The 13,461-nt window shown below is 62.6% G+C and overlaps 1 protein-coding gene and 1 long non-coding RNA gene across 2 annotated transcripts; both read right to left on the bottom strand.

Annotated features, from left to right (window-relative positions):
• Window positions 1-1,290: 1,290 nt before the first annotated feature.
• LOC138806630 (putative per-hexamer repeat protein 5) lies at window positions 1,291-3,090 on the bottom strand. Its single transcript, XM_069992069.1, has one exon. The coding sequence runs from the start codon at window positions 3,088-3,090 to the stop codon at window positions 1,291-1,293; it is 1,800 nt and encodes a 599-aa protein (XP_069848170.1).
• Window positions 3,091-7,092: 4,002 nt separating this feature from the next.
• LOC138806611 (uncharacterized) lies at window positions 7,093-13,461 on the bottom strand. Its single transcript, XR_011365939.1, has 3 exons — window positions 12,385-13,461; window positions 9,090-11,112; window positions 7,093-8,806 (listed from the first exon to the last, which is right to left on the bottom strand). It is a non-coding gene; the product is annotated as an uncharacterized lncRNA (long non-coding RNA).

Raw genomic sequence — 13,461 nt, 5'->3', positions numbered from 1 at the left:
GCCTCTTTTTAAACATTCATCTGCAAGTAAGATGGTAACGGAGCGCCGTGCACACACGCCATGCTAGCAGTTGCACCACACACAGCTTTGTGAGCGTGTAAATTCGAGTGTCAGGCTTCCCCTGCTCTGGTGCGTTCTGCTGGATTCTGTGTTTACCTCACCTGCCTCTACTCAGGCCTCCCCAAGGCCGCCTGGGCCTCCTCTGGGAGAATGGGCCGGACAGACGGATGGATGGACAGACAGGCAGGCCAAGGGCACCGGGGAAGGGGAGAGGGCCGGGCTGCCCACCGAGGAGCTGGGCTCTTACCACGCATGGTACATCCAGCAGGTGTCATTGGATGGAGAGTCATTGATTTATGAAATGAAGCTTCTGATTTGGGGAAGGGCTGGTCCTTGGGGCGACCCCGCCCCGTGGACTTTCTTCCTGAGTGAGGGGGCAGGCCCAGGCGCTAGGTCCACCACCCCATCTGCAGTTCCCAGCCCTAAGCCAGGAGCAATGACTCTGACCGCCTGTGGCCGAAGGACAGGCCTCTGCCTGGGTGGCCTGTCAGCCCTTCCGGACGGCCTCGGGAAGCCCTGGAGGAAGCCTGTTCTCTGAGGAAGGGAAGGTAGATTTGGGGCCATCACTGTACTACCTTCACATGGCCTCCCTCCCTCCCTCCTCCCTTCTCTCCTCTCTCTCCCCCCTCCCTCCCTCCTTCTTTTATTGTGGGGCTTGAAGTCAGGACCTGGGCACTGTCCCTGAGTTTTTTCACTTAGGGCCAGCACTCTACTACTTTAAGCCACAGCGTTACTTCCTGTTTACTGGTGGCTAATTGGGGAGAAGCGTCTCATGGATTTTCCTGCCTGGGCTGGCTTTGAACTTCAGTCCTCAGATCTCAGCTTCCTGAGTAGCTAGGATTACAGCTGTGAGCCTCCGGTGCCCAGCCCAGTCTGATTTCTTCCTGTGTGTCCTTCTTCACGTTGATTTCTGTCCCTGTCACCGGGTACAAAGCCATTTGGGGACCTGAAACCTCCAGGGCCCCTCACCTGGATGTGTACGTCCCATTTGTGGGTGGGGAGCCCAAGGCCGGGAGCTCGTGGCTAGGCTGGGGTGCGTGTCAGCAGCCCACGGGCCCCTCCTGCGTCCCCATGGCTGCAGCCTGCCTTGCTCCACCCGGGTCATCTCTCGTCCTCGTGAAGAAGGGAGATCAGGTCTGGCTGGCGTCACAGACTGCTAACTGTGTAAAAAAGTCTCCAAGGTTTGGTCCTTCAAAATGCGGCTCCTCTGATCGTTTACCTTGCACCTTCTCACTGGGGCGCTCCACTCCTCTCCTCCCCGCAGGCTCCTCCGCCCGAGCCCAGGCCGGCTGAAGGCCCCGGTGGCCGCCCGCCCGGGCCAGACCCGTCGGCGAACCCTGAGGCTGGTGCTGGAGCCCTAAGACGGCCCCGGCCGCTTCCCACGGGCGCGTGGCGGGCGGCCTGGGCCTGTGCGATGCCCGCGGGGAGGCGGGCGCGTGGCGGGGGAGGCGGGCGCGTGGCGGGGGAGGCGGGGGAGGCGGGCGCGTGGCGGGGGAGGCGGGCGCGTGGCGGGGGAGGCGGGCGCGTGGCGGGGGAGGCGGGCGCGTGGCGGGGGAGGCGGGGGAGGCGGGCGCGTGGCGGGGGAGGCGGGCGCGTGGCGGGGGAGGCGGGCGCGTGGCGGGGGAGGCGGGGGAGGCGGGCGCGTGGCGGGGGAGGCGGGCGCGTGGCGGGGGAGGCGGGGGAGGCGGGCGCGTGGCGGGGGAGGCGGGCGCGTGGCGGGGGAGGCGGGCGCGTGGCGGGGGAGGCGGGGGAGGCGGGCGCGTGGCGGGGGAGGCGGGCGCGTGGCGGGGGAGGCGGGCGCGTGGCGGGGGAGGCGGGCGCGTGGCGGGGGAGGCGGGCGCGTGGCGGGGGAGGCGGGCGCGTGGCGGGGGAGGCGGGCGCGTGGCGGGGGAGGCGGGCGCGTGGCGGGACACCGCGGGGAGTCCTTTGCTCGCAGGCGTCTCCGTCCTCCGTCCCCGTCCTCCGTCCCCGTCCTCCGTCCTCCGTCCTCCGTCCCCGTCCTCCGTCCCCGGCCCGTCCTCCGTCCCCGTCCCCGGCCCGGCCATCCGAGCCCCGTCCTCCGTCCCCGTCCTCCGTCTCCGTCCTCCGTCCTCCGTCCCCGTCCTCCGTCCCCGGCCCGTCCCCGTCCTCCGTCCCCGTCCTCCGTCCCCGTCCTCCGTCCCCGTCCCCGGCCCGGCCATCCGAGCCCCGTCCTCCGTCCCCGTCCTCCGTCTCCGTCCTCCGTCCCGTCCCCGTCCTCCGTCCCCGGCCCGTCCCCGTCCTCCGTCCCCGGCCCGGCCATCCGAGCCCCGTCCTCCGTCCCCGTCCTCCGTCCTCCGTCCCCGGCCCGTCCTCCGTCCTCCGTCCCCGTCCTCCGTCCTCCGTCCTCCGTCTCCGTCCTCCGTCCCCGTCCCCGGCCCGTCCTCCGTCCTCCGTCCCCGTCCTCCGTCCCCGGCCCGTCCTCCGTCCTCCGTCCCCGTCCTCCGTCCTCCGTCCTCCGTCTCCGTCCTCCGTCCCCGTCCCCGGCCCGTCCTCCGTCCTCCGTCCCCGTCCTCCGTCCTCCGTCCCCGTCCTCCGTCTCCGTCCCCGTCCCCCGTCCTCCGTCCCCGTCCTCCGTCCTCCGTCTCCGTCCTCCGTCCTCCGTCTCCGTCCTCCGTCTCCGTCCTCCGTCCTCCGTCTCCGTCCTCCGTCCTCCGTCCTCCGTCCCCCGTCCTCCGTCCCCGTCCTCCGTCCCCGTCCCCCGTCCTCCGTCCCCGTCCTCCGTCCTCCGTCTCCGTCCTCCGTCCTCCGTCCCCGTCCTCCGTCCTCCGTCCCCGTCCCCCGTCCTCCGTCCTCCGTCCTCCGTCTCCGTCCCCGTCCCCCGTCCTCCGTCCCCGTCCTCCGTCCTCCGTCCCCGTCCCCCGTCCTCCGTCCTCCGTCCTCCGTCCCCGTCCTCCGTCCTCCGTCCCCGTCCTCCGTCCCCGTCCTCCGTCCTCCGTCCCCGTCCCCGGCCCGTCCTCCGTCCTCCGTCCTCCGTCCCCGTCCTCCGTCCTCCGTCCCCGGCCCGGCCATCCGAGCCCCGCCTCGGCGCTGAGCGCGGCGCCCAGGCCCCGGGTTCAGGGCCACGGCCGACCTCCCCCAAAAGCGTTCCGCCCATAAAAGCCTCTCTTGGTAACGCCTTCCGTGTGTTTTTCCCTCCTTTCAATAAAGTACACGGGCGAAGCATTTCCCACCGTCAAGGTGCCCCTGGGATTCACAGACTTCCTCCAAGAAGAGCCTCGGCGCATGCGCGGCACAGCGAAGCGCCACGGCGCACGCGCGGCCCACGGCCGAGGAAGCGCCACGGCGCACGCGCGGCCCACGGCCGAGGAAGCGCCACGGCGCACGCGCGGCCCACGGCTCAGGAAGCGCCAAGGCGCACGCGCGGCCCACGGCTCAGGAAGCGCCAAGGCGCACGCGCGGCCCACAGACCCCCCCCACCCCCCCAAGAGCCTCAGCTCCGCGGTGGCGAGGGAAGGGGTCGGGCTGGCACTGGGCCGCCCGGAACCCGCTCCAGACGGAGGGGAGGACCGGCCGGGCCTCGCACTCCCGCGTCTCTTGTTTCCTGGGTCGCGTCCTGGCCTGGCCTGGGCCTGGGCCTGGGCCTCGCCGGGGTTTGCGCCCCTGGCTCTGGCGTTGGCCCCGTGGGCGCCTCGGAGGCAGCCGGCGGCGCGGCGGGAGCGGTCTGTCCCGAGCCGGGGCACCAGGTACGTTCCCGGACTCGCCCAGTCTCAGCGCGCGTGTGCATGGGCGCACTGTGTGTGGGTGTGTGTATGGGTGCATGTATTGCATGGGTGTGCGTGTGTGCATGGGTGCGCGCGTGCATAGGCGCATTGTGTGCATGGGTGCGCGCGTGCATGGCACATTGTGTGTGGGTGTGTGCATGGGTGTATGCGTGTGCATGGGCGTGCGTGTGTGCATGTGCATGGGTGCGTGTGTGCATGGGTGCACGCGTGCATGGGCACATTGTGTGGGTGTGTGCATAGGTGCATGCGTGTGCATGGGTGTGCGTGTGTGCATGGGTGCATGTGTGCATGGGAGTGTATTGTGTGCATGGGTCCACGCGTGCATGCACGTGTGTCGGTCTGGGCTTGATCTCAGGGCCTGCGCACTGTCCCCAAACTGTTTTGCTCAAGGCTGCTCCTCTGCTTGTGGCTCACTCAACTCACAACTCCATTTCCAGCTTTTGGGCAGTTAAGTGGATATTCATGAACCCGGTGCTGGTGGCTCATACCTGTAATCCTAGTGATTCAAGAGGCTGAGGTCTGAGGATTGTGGTTCAAAGCCAGTCAGGGCAGGAAAGGTTGTGAGATTCTTCTCTCCAATGAACCACCAGAAAAACCAGCTGTGGCTCAAGTGGTAGAGCGTTAGCCTTAGGCTGAAGAGCTGAGGGACAGCGCCCAAGCCCTGAGTTCAAGCCCCAGAACTGACCAAACAACAACAAAACGAGTCCTCTGCCGGGGGAGGGACCGCCCTGGGACTCCCCACAGCGCTGACTCTGTCACAAGCCCTGCAGGGGACGGGACGGCAGTGGCAGCCCTTCCTGCTTGCCCAGGTAAGTCCTGCCCTGTCCTTTCTTGTTCCCCTTCCTCTCCTGGGTCCTGAAGGTCACCAGGCATTTGCGTGCTTTCCTCTGGGGTTGTGGAGGCAAGGATACCAAGGCTAGGAGGCCACTGTGCAGGGATTACAGGGTCCATGGACCCCCAGGTGACTCCAGGAAAGAGGTGCCCTGCTCCTGCTGGCTTCACACCTGGCGTCCCTGCTCTCAATACCCTCCATACGCACCTGGCCACTCTTCAGGCCACGGCCACAGAACACAAGGCCGTGGCCGGGTGGCAAAGCCAGATGCTGCTCCCCCTGGGCGTCACGGTGGTTTCCGTACGTTGGTGGTGATTGCATAACCTTCACCAACTGCCATGCCGGGCATGTGTTGCAACCTGGCCTGCTGTGCCACACATGTTGGCTGGCATGGTGGCCTGCCCACAGAGCCGGAGGAAGTCTGAGAGTGAGGTGAACGGCCCCACCCCAAACCTGTGCGGACCACACCCCAGACCTAGAGCTGGCTGCTCCTCCCTGTGCAGACCACACCCCAGAGCCCTGAGCCGATTGCTCCTCTCTATGCAGACCACACCCCAGAGCCCTGAGCCGGCTGCTCCTCCCTGTGCAGACCACACCCCAGAGCCCTGAGCCGGCTGCTCCTCCCTGTGCAGACCACACCCCAGAGCCCTGAGCTGGCTGCTCCTCCCTGTGCGGACCACACCCCAGACCTAGAGCTGGCTGCTTCTCCCTGTGCAGACCACACCCCAGAGCCCTGAGCTGATTGCTCCTCTCTATGCAGACCACACCCCAGAACTGAGCTGGCTGCTCCTCCCTGTGCAGACCACACCCCAGAGCCCTGAGCCGGCTGCTCCTCCCTGTGCAGACCACACCCCAGACCTAGAGCTGGCTGCTCCTGCCAGTGGTTAGTTTGCACGGCCAGAGCAAAGCTGCGTGACCTCCAGTGAACTCCAGCACGCACCCACAGTGGCGTCCTGAGGGGTGATGTCCCCCTTCACGAGGAGCCCCTCCTCAGCCTCCTTTCCAGCCAGAACACTGCGGCCTGTGCGGGTGACCTCACTGGGCATGTGTTCAAGCCTGATGGATGGACCCGGTCTGTGGGCTCGGCAAGTATCCAAAAATGGATTAATTCCACATGTGAGCTGCTGGCACCCAGCTGTGTGCCAGCCCTTCCTCTTGGCACCAGCGATGGAGTGGCCATCGATACCCTGAATGAATTCTGTGAAGACGCTCGGCACACACCCTCGCCCGCCACTTGGAGAGCACTAGGGGCCAACTCATTATTTTGTGAACTGGTAAATAAAGGGATGGAATTAAGCATCTATTCCACACTCCTAGAAGATAGAATCAGAACATTAGCCTTGTGCAGAATCACGAATGAAATGAGAATGACCACCATGGCTGCCAACTTCCCCAGAGGAGAGACAACCAATGGTAGAAGAATGGTCGCCACCAGGAGCCTCGCTGGACGTCCAGGGTGGTGGGCATTCACCGGAGAGCCTCACCGGACGTCCAGGGTGGTAGGTGCCCACCATAAGACACAGAGAGCCGGGAAGGCCAGTAGAGACACCACTTTCCCTTATGTCAGCAAAACCATCTGCTTATTTTTCTCTGCAGGACACTGGGCAGCTGGGGCCCTTGTGGGCCTCTGAGGCTTGATTCAGGAGGCCAGGACCTTCTCCCGGTAGAGGCCCAGGACCTTTTCCCAGTGGAGGCTCTATCAGTTTTCCCCAGGAACTCAGGCAGGCTGAGCCTGACTCACAGGCACTGGTCAACTGGAGCTGAAGTAGCTGCTGTCCCTTCACCTAGAGCAGGCTAGACCTGGCCGCCATTACAGCACATACATCTTAGGCTGATTGTGCTGGTTACGGTGATTTGTATCTCTACCACAACAACCCTTGCACTTCCACAGTCCCCTGCTGGGGGTCCACAAGAGACACAGACCCAGTCCAAGTCCTCCTGGCTTAGGGCGGCTACTGTAATTTGTACCTGGCTTCGTGAAAACCACTTTTGGGGAGGCCGATTTTCTCAAAATTAAGTACGTGGAAACGCTTAGCGGATCACTGTGATTTGAAAATAAGGCAGAAGCACTGCAGGTCTGCCAGCTCTCCCCGGTGGCTGGGGGCAGAGCTCAGGAATTTAAAGTTTTGTGTTTGAAATTTCTTTTGGTTTATATATACATACGCTTTGGGTTACTCTTGGTCAAAACTGTAATGAAAGTGCAAATTACTGTACTCACCAATTAACTGGAAGGGCAGGTGTGGTGGCCGCAGCTGTAATCCTAGACCCAAAGGAGGCCAAGGGAGGAGGACTGAGCTCAAACCCCAGACCTCTACACCCCACCAAAAGTTAAGAAGGATCATGGATCTAAACCCAAGAGCCTAAACTCCCAAAAGTCTAGTAGAAAACCCAGGAAAAAAACCCTTTGTGACACCGAGTTCAGCAAAGATTCTTTAGAATAAGGCACCAAAGACACCATTCACAGATACAAACAAAAATAGCTTTCATCTTTATTATTTTAAAATAGCTTACTTGAGCATTGTCACTCGAATTTTGAAAGTCCTGCTTTAGATTACAAAAGAAGCACTGTAACTTCATTACCATGGAAGCGATGCCGGTCCATATGAATCCTGAAGGTGCTTGTGACGGGGATTCTGGAGAGGATCTTCAGGTGTGTGCTTTCATGCTGAGTGCCCTGTGCTAACATTTCTGCTTGGCAGCTCTCGGTGTGGGACCGTAACGTCGCAGTGAAGGCCACTGGATTCTACCAGTCGCTCTTCAGGATGGCAAGAAGACACCCTCACAGCCTGGAGCCTTGTGTGGGGGGTGGCGCTCTGGGTACCTGCAGAACTGTCTTCCCCATCTAAGTGAAAAATCGTATTCCATTGCTGCTCCAAGTCTCTGGTTGATTATAGATAGGACATGCTTTTTTCTTATATCTTTATTGAGCGTTAGGTTTCTTGTATGAATGACCATTTTCTTATTGGGCTATTTATCTTTTTCTTACTGACTTCAGGAACATTTTGCATAGTATAGTGATTGCTACTTCATTACATGCCATGCAAATACTCCATCTTTTGTTTATCTCTTAAATTTGCTTCTAGTACCTTTCACTAAGCCTGTGCTGAAACTTTTGTGCTGTGCCGCAAATCAATCTATTCCTTTATAGCTTCTGCTTTGGGAGTAGTGTTTAGAAAATCCCATCCTACCTAAAGTTACAAAAATATTGTGCAGTTTATCCTGGACTGTTGTAAGTTTATGTCCCTTAACTAGCGATCTTTTAATGCTTAAGCTGATGTGCAGTGTGCAGTTGTTTATTGTATTATTCGATTTAATCTTCTGTGTGTCTAGATAGTTTAGCATTTTTTAAAGCAGGCCTGTGTGACATGGTCTCCAGCAGGAGAGACCGCTAAGGCCTGGACCTCTGCTATTGGGGCCTGGCTGCTGACTTTCACGGTACAAATAATCTGGGGGTCCCCGTGGCACGGACACGTGGCTGGGCCCCAGCAGGGTCAGAGTACACAGCCGACTGGCCGTAGGAGGAGCTCACGCCCAGCCAGCGCCATCTTCAGCCTCCCTGACAGCTACCTGTCAGAACCCTGTGGTCCCTATGCTGATCAGACGGAGGCCTTCAGCGCCGCATGCGTGTGGGTTCCACCGAGCCCTGGCTTGCAGCTGAGTCCAGCCAGCGCGGGCTGGCCGGGTGCGGTGGTGGCAAAGGCCCTGAGGGGCTGTGGTGCGGGGACCCCGCAGCTCAGGTGTGGACTGGGAAAGGAGCCCTAGCAGTGGCCCTGAAAGTGCCGTTTCTAGGATGGAGTGACTCCAAGAGATTTCTTTTTTTTTTTTTGTCAGTCATGGGGCTTGAACTCTGGGCTTGGGCGCTGTCCCTTAGGTCTTCAGCTCAAGGCGAGCGCTCTACCACTTGAGCTACAGCGCCACTTCTGGTTTTCTGGTGGTTTATTGGAGATAGGAGTCTCACGGTCTCTCCTGCCCGGGCTGGCTTTGAACCGAGATCCTCAGATCTCAGCCTCCTGAGTAGCTAGGATTACAGGCGTGAGCCACCAGCTCCCGGCTTCCAAGAGATTTCTGTGGCGGGACTTGTAATGTCTGGCGTGGTGAGTGTCCCCGGCCGGCTGCTGCCTGCACACCCCTCCGGGAAGGGCGCCCGGCCAGACGCACCCGACAACGCTGCCTGTGTGAGAGAGGAGGGGGGGGAAGCCAGTGCTCGAGGCCACGGAGGAAGCAAGGCGGCACCCAGCCCCCGCACCGCGCACACCCCGGGGTGGGAGCCCGTGGGGAGCAGAGGTCCGCGTTGCACACCACTGGCCTCAGGTTTCTCCAGGGCCACAGGCAGTAGGCCTCGCGGCACCTGGGAAGTCAGGAGAGAGGCGGCAGTGCTGGGACCCAGTGCCCCCTCAACCCCCCCACTCCCCAACCCCCCTCTAAAGGTTCCACTACCTCCCAGCAGCACCCACCAAGACCAAGCCTTCAGGGCTGGGGCGCCAGAGCTGGGGGAGCCGTCCTGGGAGGGCGGGCAGAGCAGCCTGAGGGAGGGTGGCAAGAGCAGAGGAGGACAACCCGTCCTGCGTGGGGCCGTGCGTCGGCCCCGCTGCCAGGTCTTGTTCTGACAGGGATGTTAGACCGTCCCTGGCTTCATGGGACTGGTAGACGGCAGAGGCTCAACACAAAAGCTCCCCAAAGTAGGGAGCCATCCGCCACAAGGCAGAGATGTCCAGAATCCATTCTCTCCTTCCACAGAACTTTGGTGGTGCAGTGGCTTCCCAGCCTCCTTTGCTGCTGCTGTGCCCCCATGACTGCGCGGCGGCCAGAGGGCGTGAGTGGTTGTGCCAGCTCCCAGGGACACACAGACAGAGGCGCTGGCCGGACGGGACGGGGGCACTGGACGGGACGGGGGCACTGGACGGGACGGGGGCACTGGACGGGCCGGGGGCGCTGGCCGGACGGGACGGGGGCGCTGGCCGGACGGGACGGGGGCGCTGGCCGGACGGGACGGGGGCGCTGGCCGGACAGGACGGGGGTGCTGGACAGGACGGGGGTGCTGGACAGGACGGGGGTGCTGGACGGGATGGGGGTGCTGGACAGGACGGGACGGGGGTGCTGGACAGGACGGGACGGGGGCGCTGGACAGGACGGGGGTGCTGGACGGGATGGGGGCGCTGGACAGGACGGGGGCGCTGGACGGGATGGGGGCGCTGGACGGGACGGGGCGCTGGACAGGACGGGGGAGCTGGACGGGACGGGGGCGCTGGACAGGACGGGGGTGCTGGACGGGACGGGGCGCTGGCCGGACGGGACAGGACCGCTGGCTCTCCTCCTCTGTGCTCCGCCGGTCACCGCTCTCCCCTTGCTCGCATTCAGGCCTCCCTGGTTAGTAGAGGCTCGCGCACTCCCCGCACGGACGGCTTTCTTGGCTGCTGGGGAGTGGCCTGGCCTGGCCTGAGCTGCCTGGTGTCTTCCCACAGCCTCCCGGCCAGCACAGGCCTGTGCCACCATGACCTCGGGATGCGGCTGGTTTCAGACCCTGGGCTTGCGACTCTCCCTCTTCTTAGCTTCTCTGGGGGTTGGTTTGACTCTCGTGCAAGCTCTCTCAGGTGGCACAGTCTCCCCACGATCACCTGTGACCCCAGAAGAGCGAGGGGGCTAGGTGTGCGTCCAGCCCACCCCGAGCCAGTCCTGCCTCTGCTAGGAGGGCTGATTGGCCAGGCCAGTGGGCAGAGGGGATGTCATTTCTGGAGAGGAATATTGGCTGCATCTGATTATCCAGGTGGCTGTCTGTCCAGGAACCTGCAGGGCACCCAGCTCTGGGCCTTCTACTGTCTCCAAACAAGGGGCCCCCCCTCAGAGCCGATCTCGGGCCCCCAGTTCTCCTTTCCCACCCCAGGCCTTGGATCTGGACCTGCCTGGCCTCAGTGTGTCCTGCTCACGCAGGGCTGCCTGGACGCCCGGTGCACGGGACCCGCTCACCCAGGCTTTGGCCCCAGCCATCCAAAGGGGTGGGTGGAGGGCTGGAGGAGGCCCGCCGTCTAGAAGTGCAGGCATCTGGGGAAGGGGCCACAGCAGGGGCAGACACGCTGGGTGGACGCGTGCCAGCGGTGTCTGAAGAGCATGCCAGGAGGCCAGAGAGAGAGAGCGGGACTGGGGGCTCCGGGGCGGAGGGGCCAGGCCTTGGTGCTCTCTCCTCCACATGGTAGTTTTGCAAGGTCCTTAGTCATTCACTCTTCACATTTGAGTGTAGTCCATCTGGACTCTGGCTGGGAATGCAGAGGGGGCTCTCTCCCCGGGGAGGGTTTTTGGACTCAGTCCTTTTTCCGTCTGTGCTGCTGCCGGTACCACACTGCTTTGATTACGGTGATGTCAGTGTTCTTACTTCCGGTGAAAAACTGTGCTGTTCCTACAGTTTTCTCTGTCCTCTTTTGGGCATTGGTTCTGCAGCAGTTTAAAGAGATCACCAAAGGGACCAAGAGGGAACAGCTGACACTATGCAAAAAGAAAGGAACGTACACATCACCCGACGTGGAAGAAATAACTGTATCGCAAAGCTCATAGAACTCACAAATGTTATAGACCACGATACACACTTGGCCCCATGAAAGTTAGAATGTGTTTGTGAATTTAACTGAGCATCACTATCCCATAATACTGTGAAATTTGGGAAATTATGTAATCACTTAATCACAAGAAAGAATTTGCAAAAATAAAAAGATCACCAACAGGCTGGGAAGGTGGCTCAGTGGTAGCGTGCTTGCCTAGCATGCATGAAGCCCTGGGTTTGATTCCTCAGCACCACATACACAGAAAAAGCTGGGAATGGCGCTGTGGCTCAAGCGGTAGAGGGCTAGCCTTGAGCAACAAGCAGCTCAGAGACAGAGCCCAGGCCCTGAGTTCAAGCCCCAAAAACCAGTATAAAGATGAGCAGTTAGTGTGTTTGAATTCCACTGACTATGCAGGTAGTGCAGGAGAGAAAGCTCCTGGCTGAGTTGTCGCTTTCCAGCAGCCCAGCGGGCAGCACCCCCCCAGCGGGCAGCACCCCCCCAGCGGGCAGCACCCCAGCGGGCAGCACCCCCCCAGCGGGCAGCACCCCCCCAGCGGGCAGCACCCCCCCAGCGGGCAGCACCCCCCCAGCGGGCAGCACCCCCCCAGCGGGCAGCACCCCCCCCCAGCGGGCAGCACCCCCCCAGCGGGCAGCACCCCCCCCCAGCGGGCAGCACCCCCCCAGCGGGCAGCACCCCCCCAGCGGGCAGCACCCCCCCAGCGGGCAGCACCCCAGCGGGCAGCACCCCAGCGGGCAGCACCCCAGCGGGCAGCACCCCCAGCGGGCAGCACCCCCAGCGGGCAGCACCCCCAGCGGGCAGCACCCCCCAGCGGGCAGCACCCCCAGCGGGCAGCACCCCAGCGGGCAGCACCCCAGCGGGCAGCACCCCCAGCCACCAGCAAGCGTGTCCTCCTCCTGCCCGGCCTCTCCCTGCCTCCTGTCCCCCCTCCCCCCCCTCGCCTTCTCACTGCGTTCTAAAACCTCACTTCTCTGAATGAATTTGAGGACTTTAAAAGAGCAATTTTGTTCCAGTGGATTTTGAAGCCCCTTTGCCCATTTTTATGGCTGTTTTTCTCTGCAACTTGTAGGGACTCCGTGTATATTGAATTCCCACTGCTATAAGCACCTCCCCCCAGCGAGCGCCCTGTGGTTCCAGTCCCCCAGCAAGGTTTGGTGGCAGGGCTGCTTGTCTGCACCATTAGTGCACAGAGACCTACCCAGATTACCCCCCTCCGTTCAGCAGACAGCGTGCCATGCCGTCAGGCACAGCCGATTCTTCTTTCTTCTCAGCGCTCCTACCGTAGCTGGGGATGTGTTGTGCGTGGCCCTCACGGTGGGGAGCTCAGAAAGGCAGCTACACAGAATCCAAGGAGTTTGGCTTTCACTTGAGATTCAGTGGGATGCATTCTCAGGTCCTGGGCTGTTTTGTGCAGTACTGTTGAGCCAGGGTCTACTACAGCATGGCCTAACACATTAGTTAAAAGTGTTAGCTGGATTCATTCATTAGCAAATTGATTACGAGTGGCTAGCTGTCCCTGGAGAAGAAAGGCAGTATGGGAAGTCCCAACATCCGAAAGAGCCAAAGCTGGCACCCAGCACCCGCTCTCTCCAGAAGAGGCGTGTCCCGGGACAGGGCCTGGGGTCACGGCGGTCAGTCCACACAGCCCCGGCCAGAGCGCCAGCGCCTCACCCCACGCCAGACACCGGTCATGTGGCCAGTCTTCCTTGCAGGTTTTTGAGACAAGCAGCCAGCGAGGCTCCGTGGTTGGAATCTCCCGCCTCGAGCGCTGGCGAGATGGCTCCTTTCATGGACCCTGGTGGCCATGGCTGCCGATGTGTGGACTCGGGAAACCAAAGGGTGCTCAGGCCTAAATCCCAGAGGGAGGTGAGCCTGGGGCCCAGGGGAGCACTGGCCGGGCCTGTCCCCAGCTCCAGCCCCTGCGGGGGACTGGGCTCCCTCTCAGGGAAGATAGGACCCGCTGGCCAGGCCAGGCCAGGCGGGACCGGCCTTCCCGCAGACAGCGGCCGAGCGCGGGCCTCGCGAGGACCCGAGGACGCGGCCTGCGGCCAGCTCCCGGCGTCCCGGGCCTCAGGAGAGACATCTCCCCGCAGGCCGCGCCGTCCAGGGCTGGGTGGGGCGCGCGTGGAGGGCGCGGAACGTTCTCGGGGTGACCGGCCGGTGCCCAGCGGCTCAGGAGCTCGGCCTCGCCTCGGGCCTGGGCCCAGCCCGCCTGTGTCCGCGGCGGCCGCCAGGTGGCGCCGCGCGCCCGCGCACGGCCGGTCTCGGCGACAGG

This window comes from Dipodomys merriami, unplaced genomic scaffold (genome assembly GCF_024711535.1).
Source record: "Dipodomys merriami isolate MVZ:Mamm:240054 unplaced genomic scaffold, mDipMer1.0.p SCAF_401, whole genome shotgun sequence".
In the NCBI taxonomy this organism is placed as follows: domain Eukaryota; kingdom Metazoa; phylum Chordata; class Mammalia; order Rodentia; family Heteromyidae; genus Dipodomys; species Dipodomys merriami.
This window is presented reverse-complemented; position numbering and strand designations above follow the sequence as displayed.

Excerpts from the sequence above, each read along its gene's own strand:
- LOC138806630 (XM_069992069.1), bottom strand. The coding sequence starts at position 3,090 with ATGGCCGGGCCGGGGACGGAGGACGGAGGACGGGGACGGAGGACGGAG.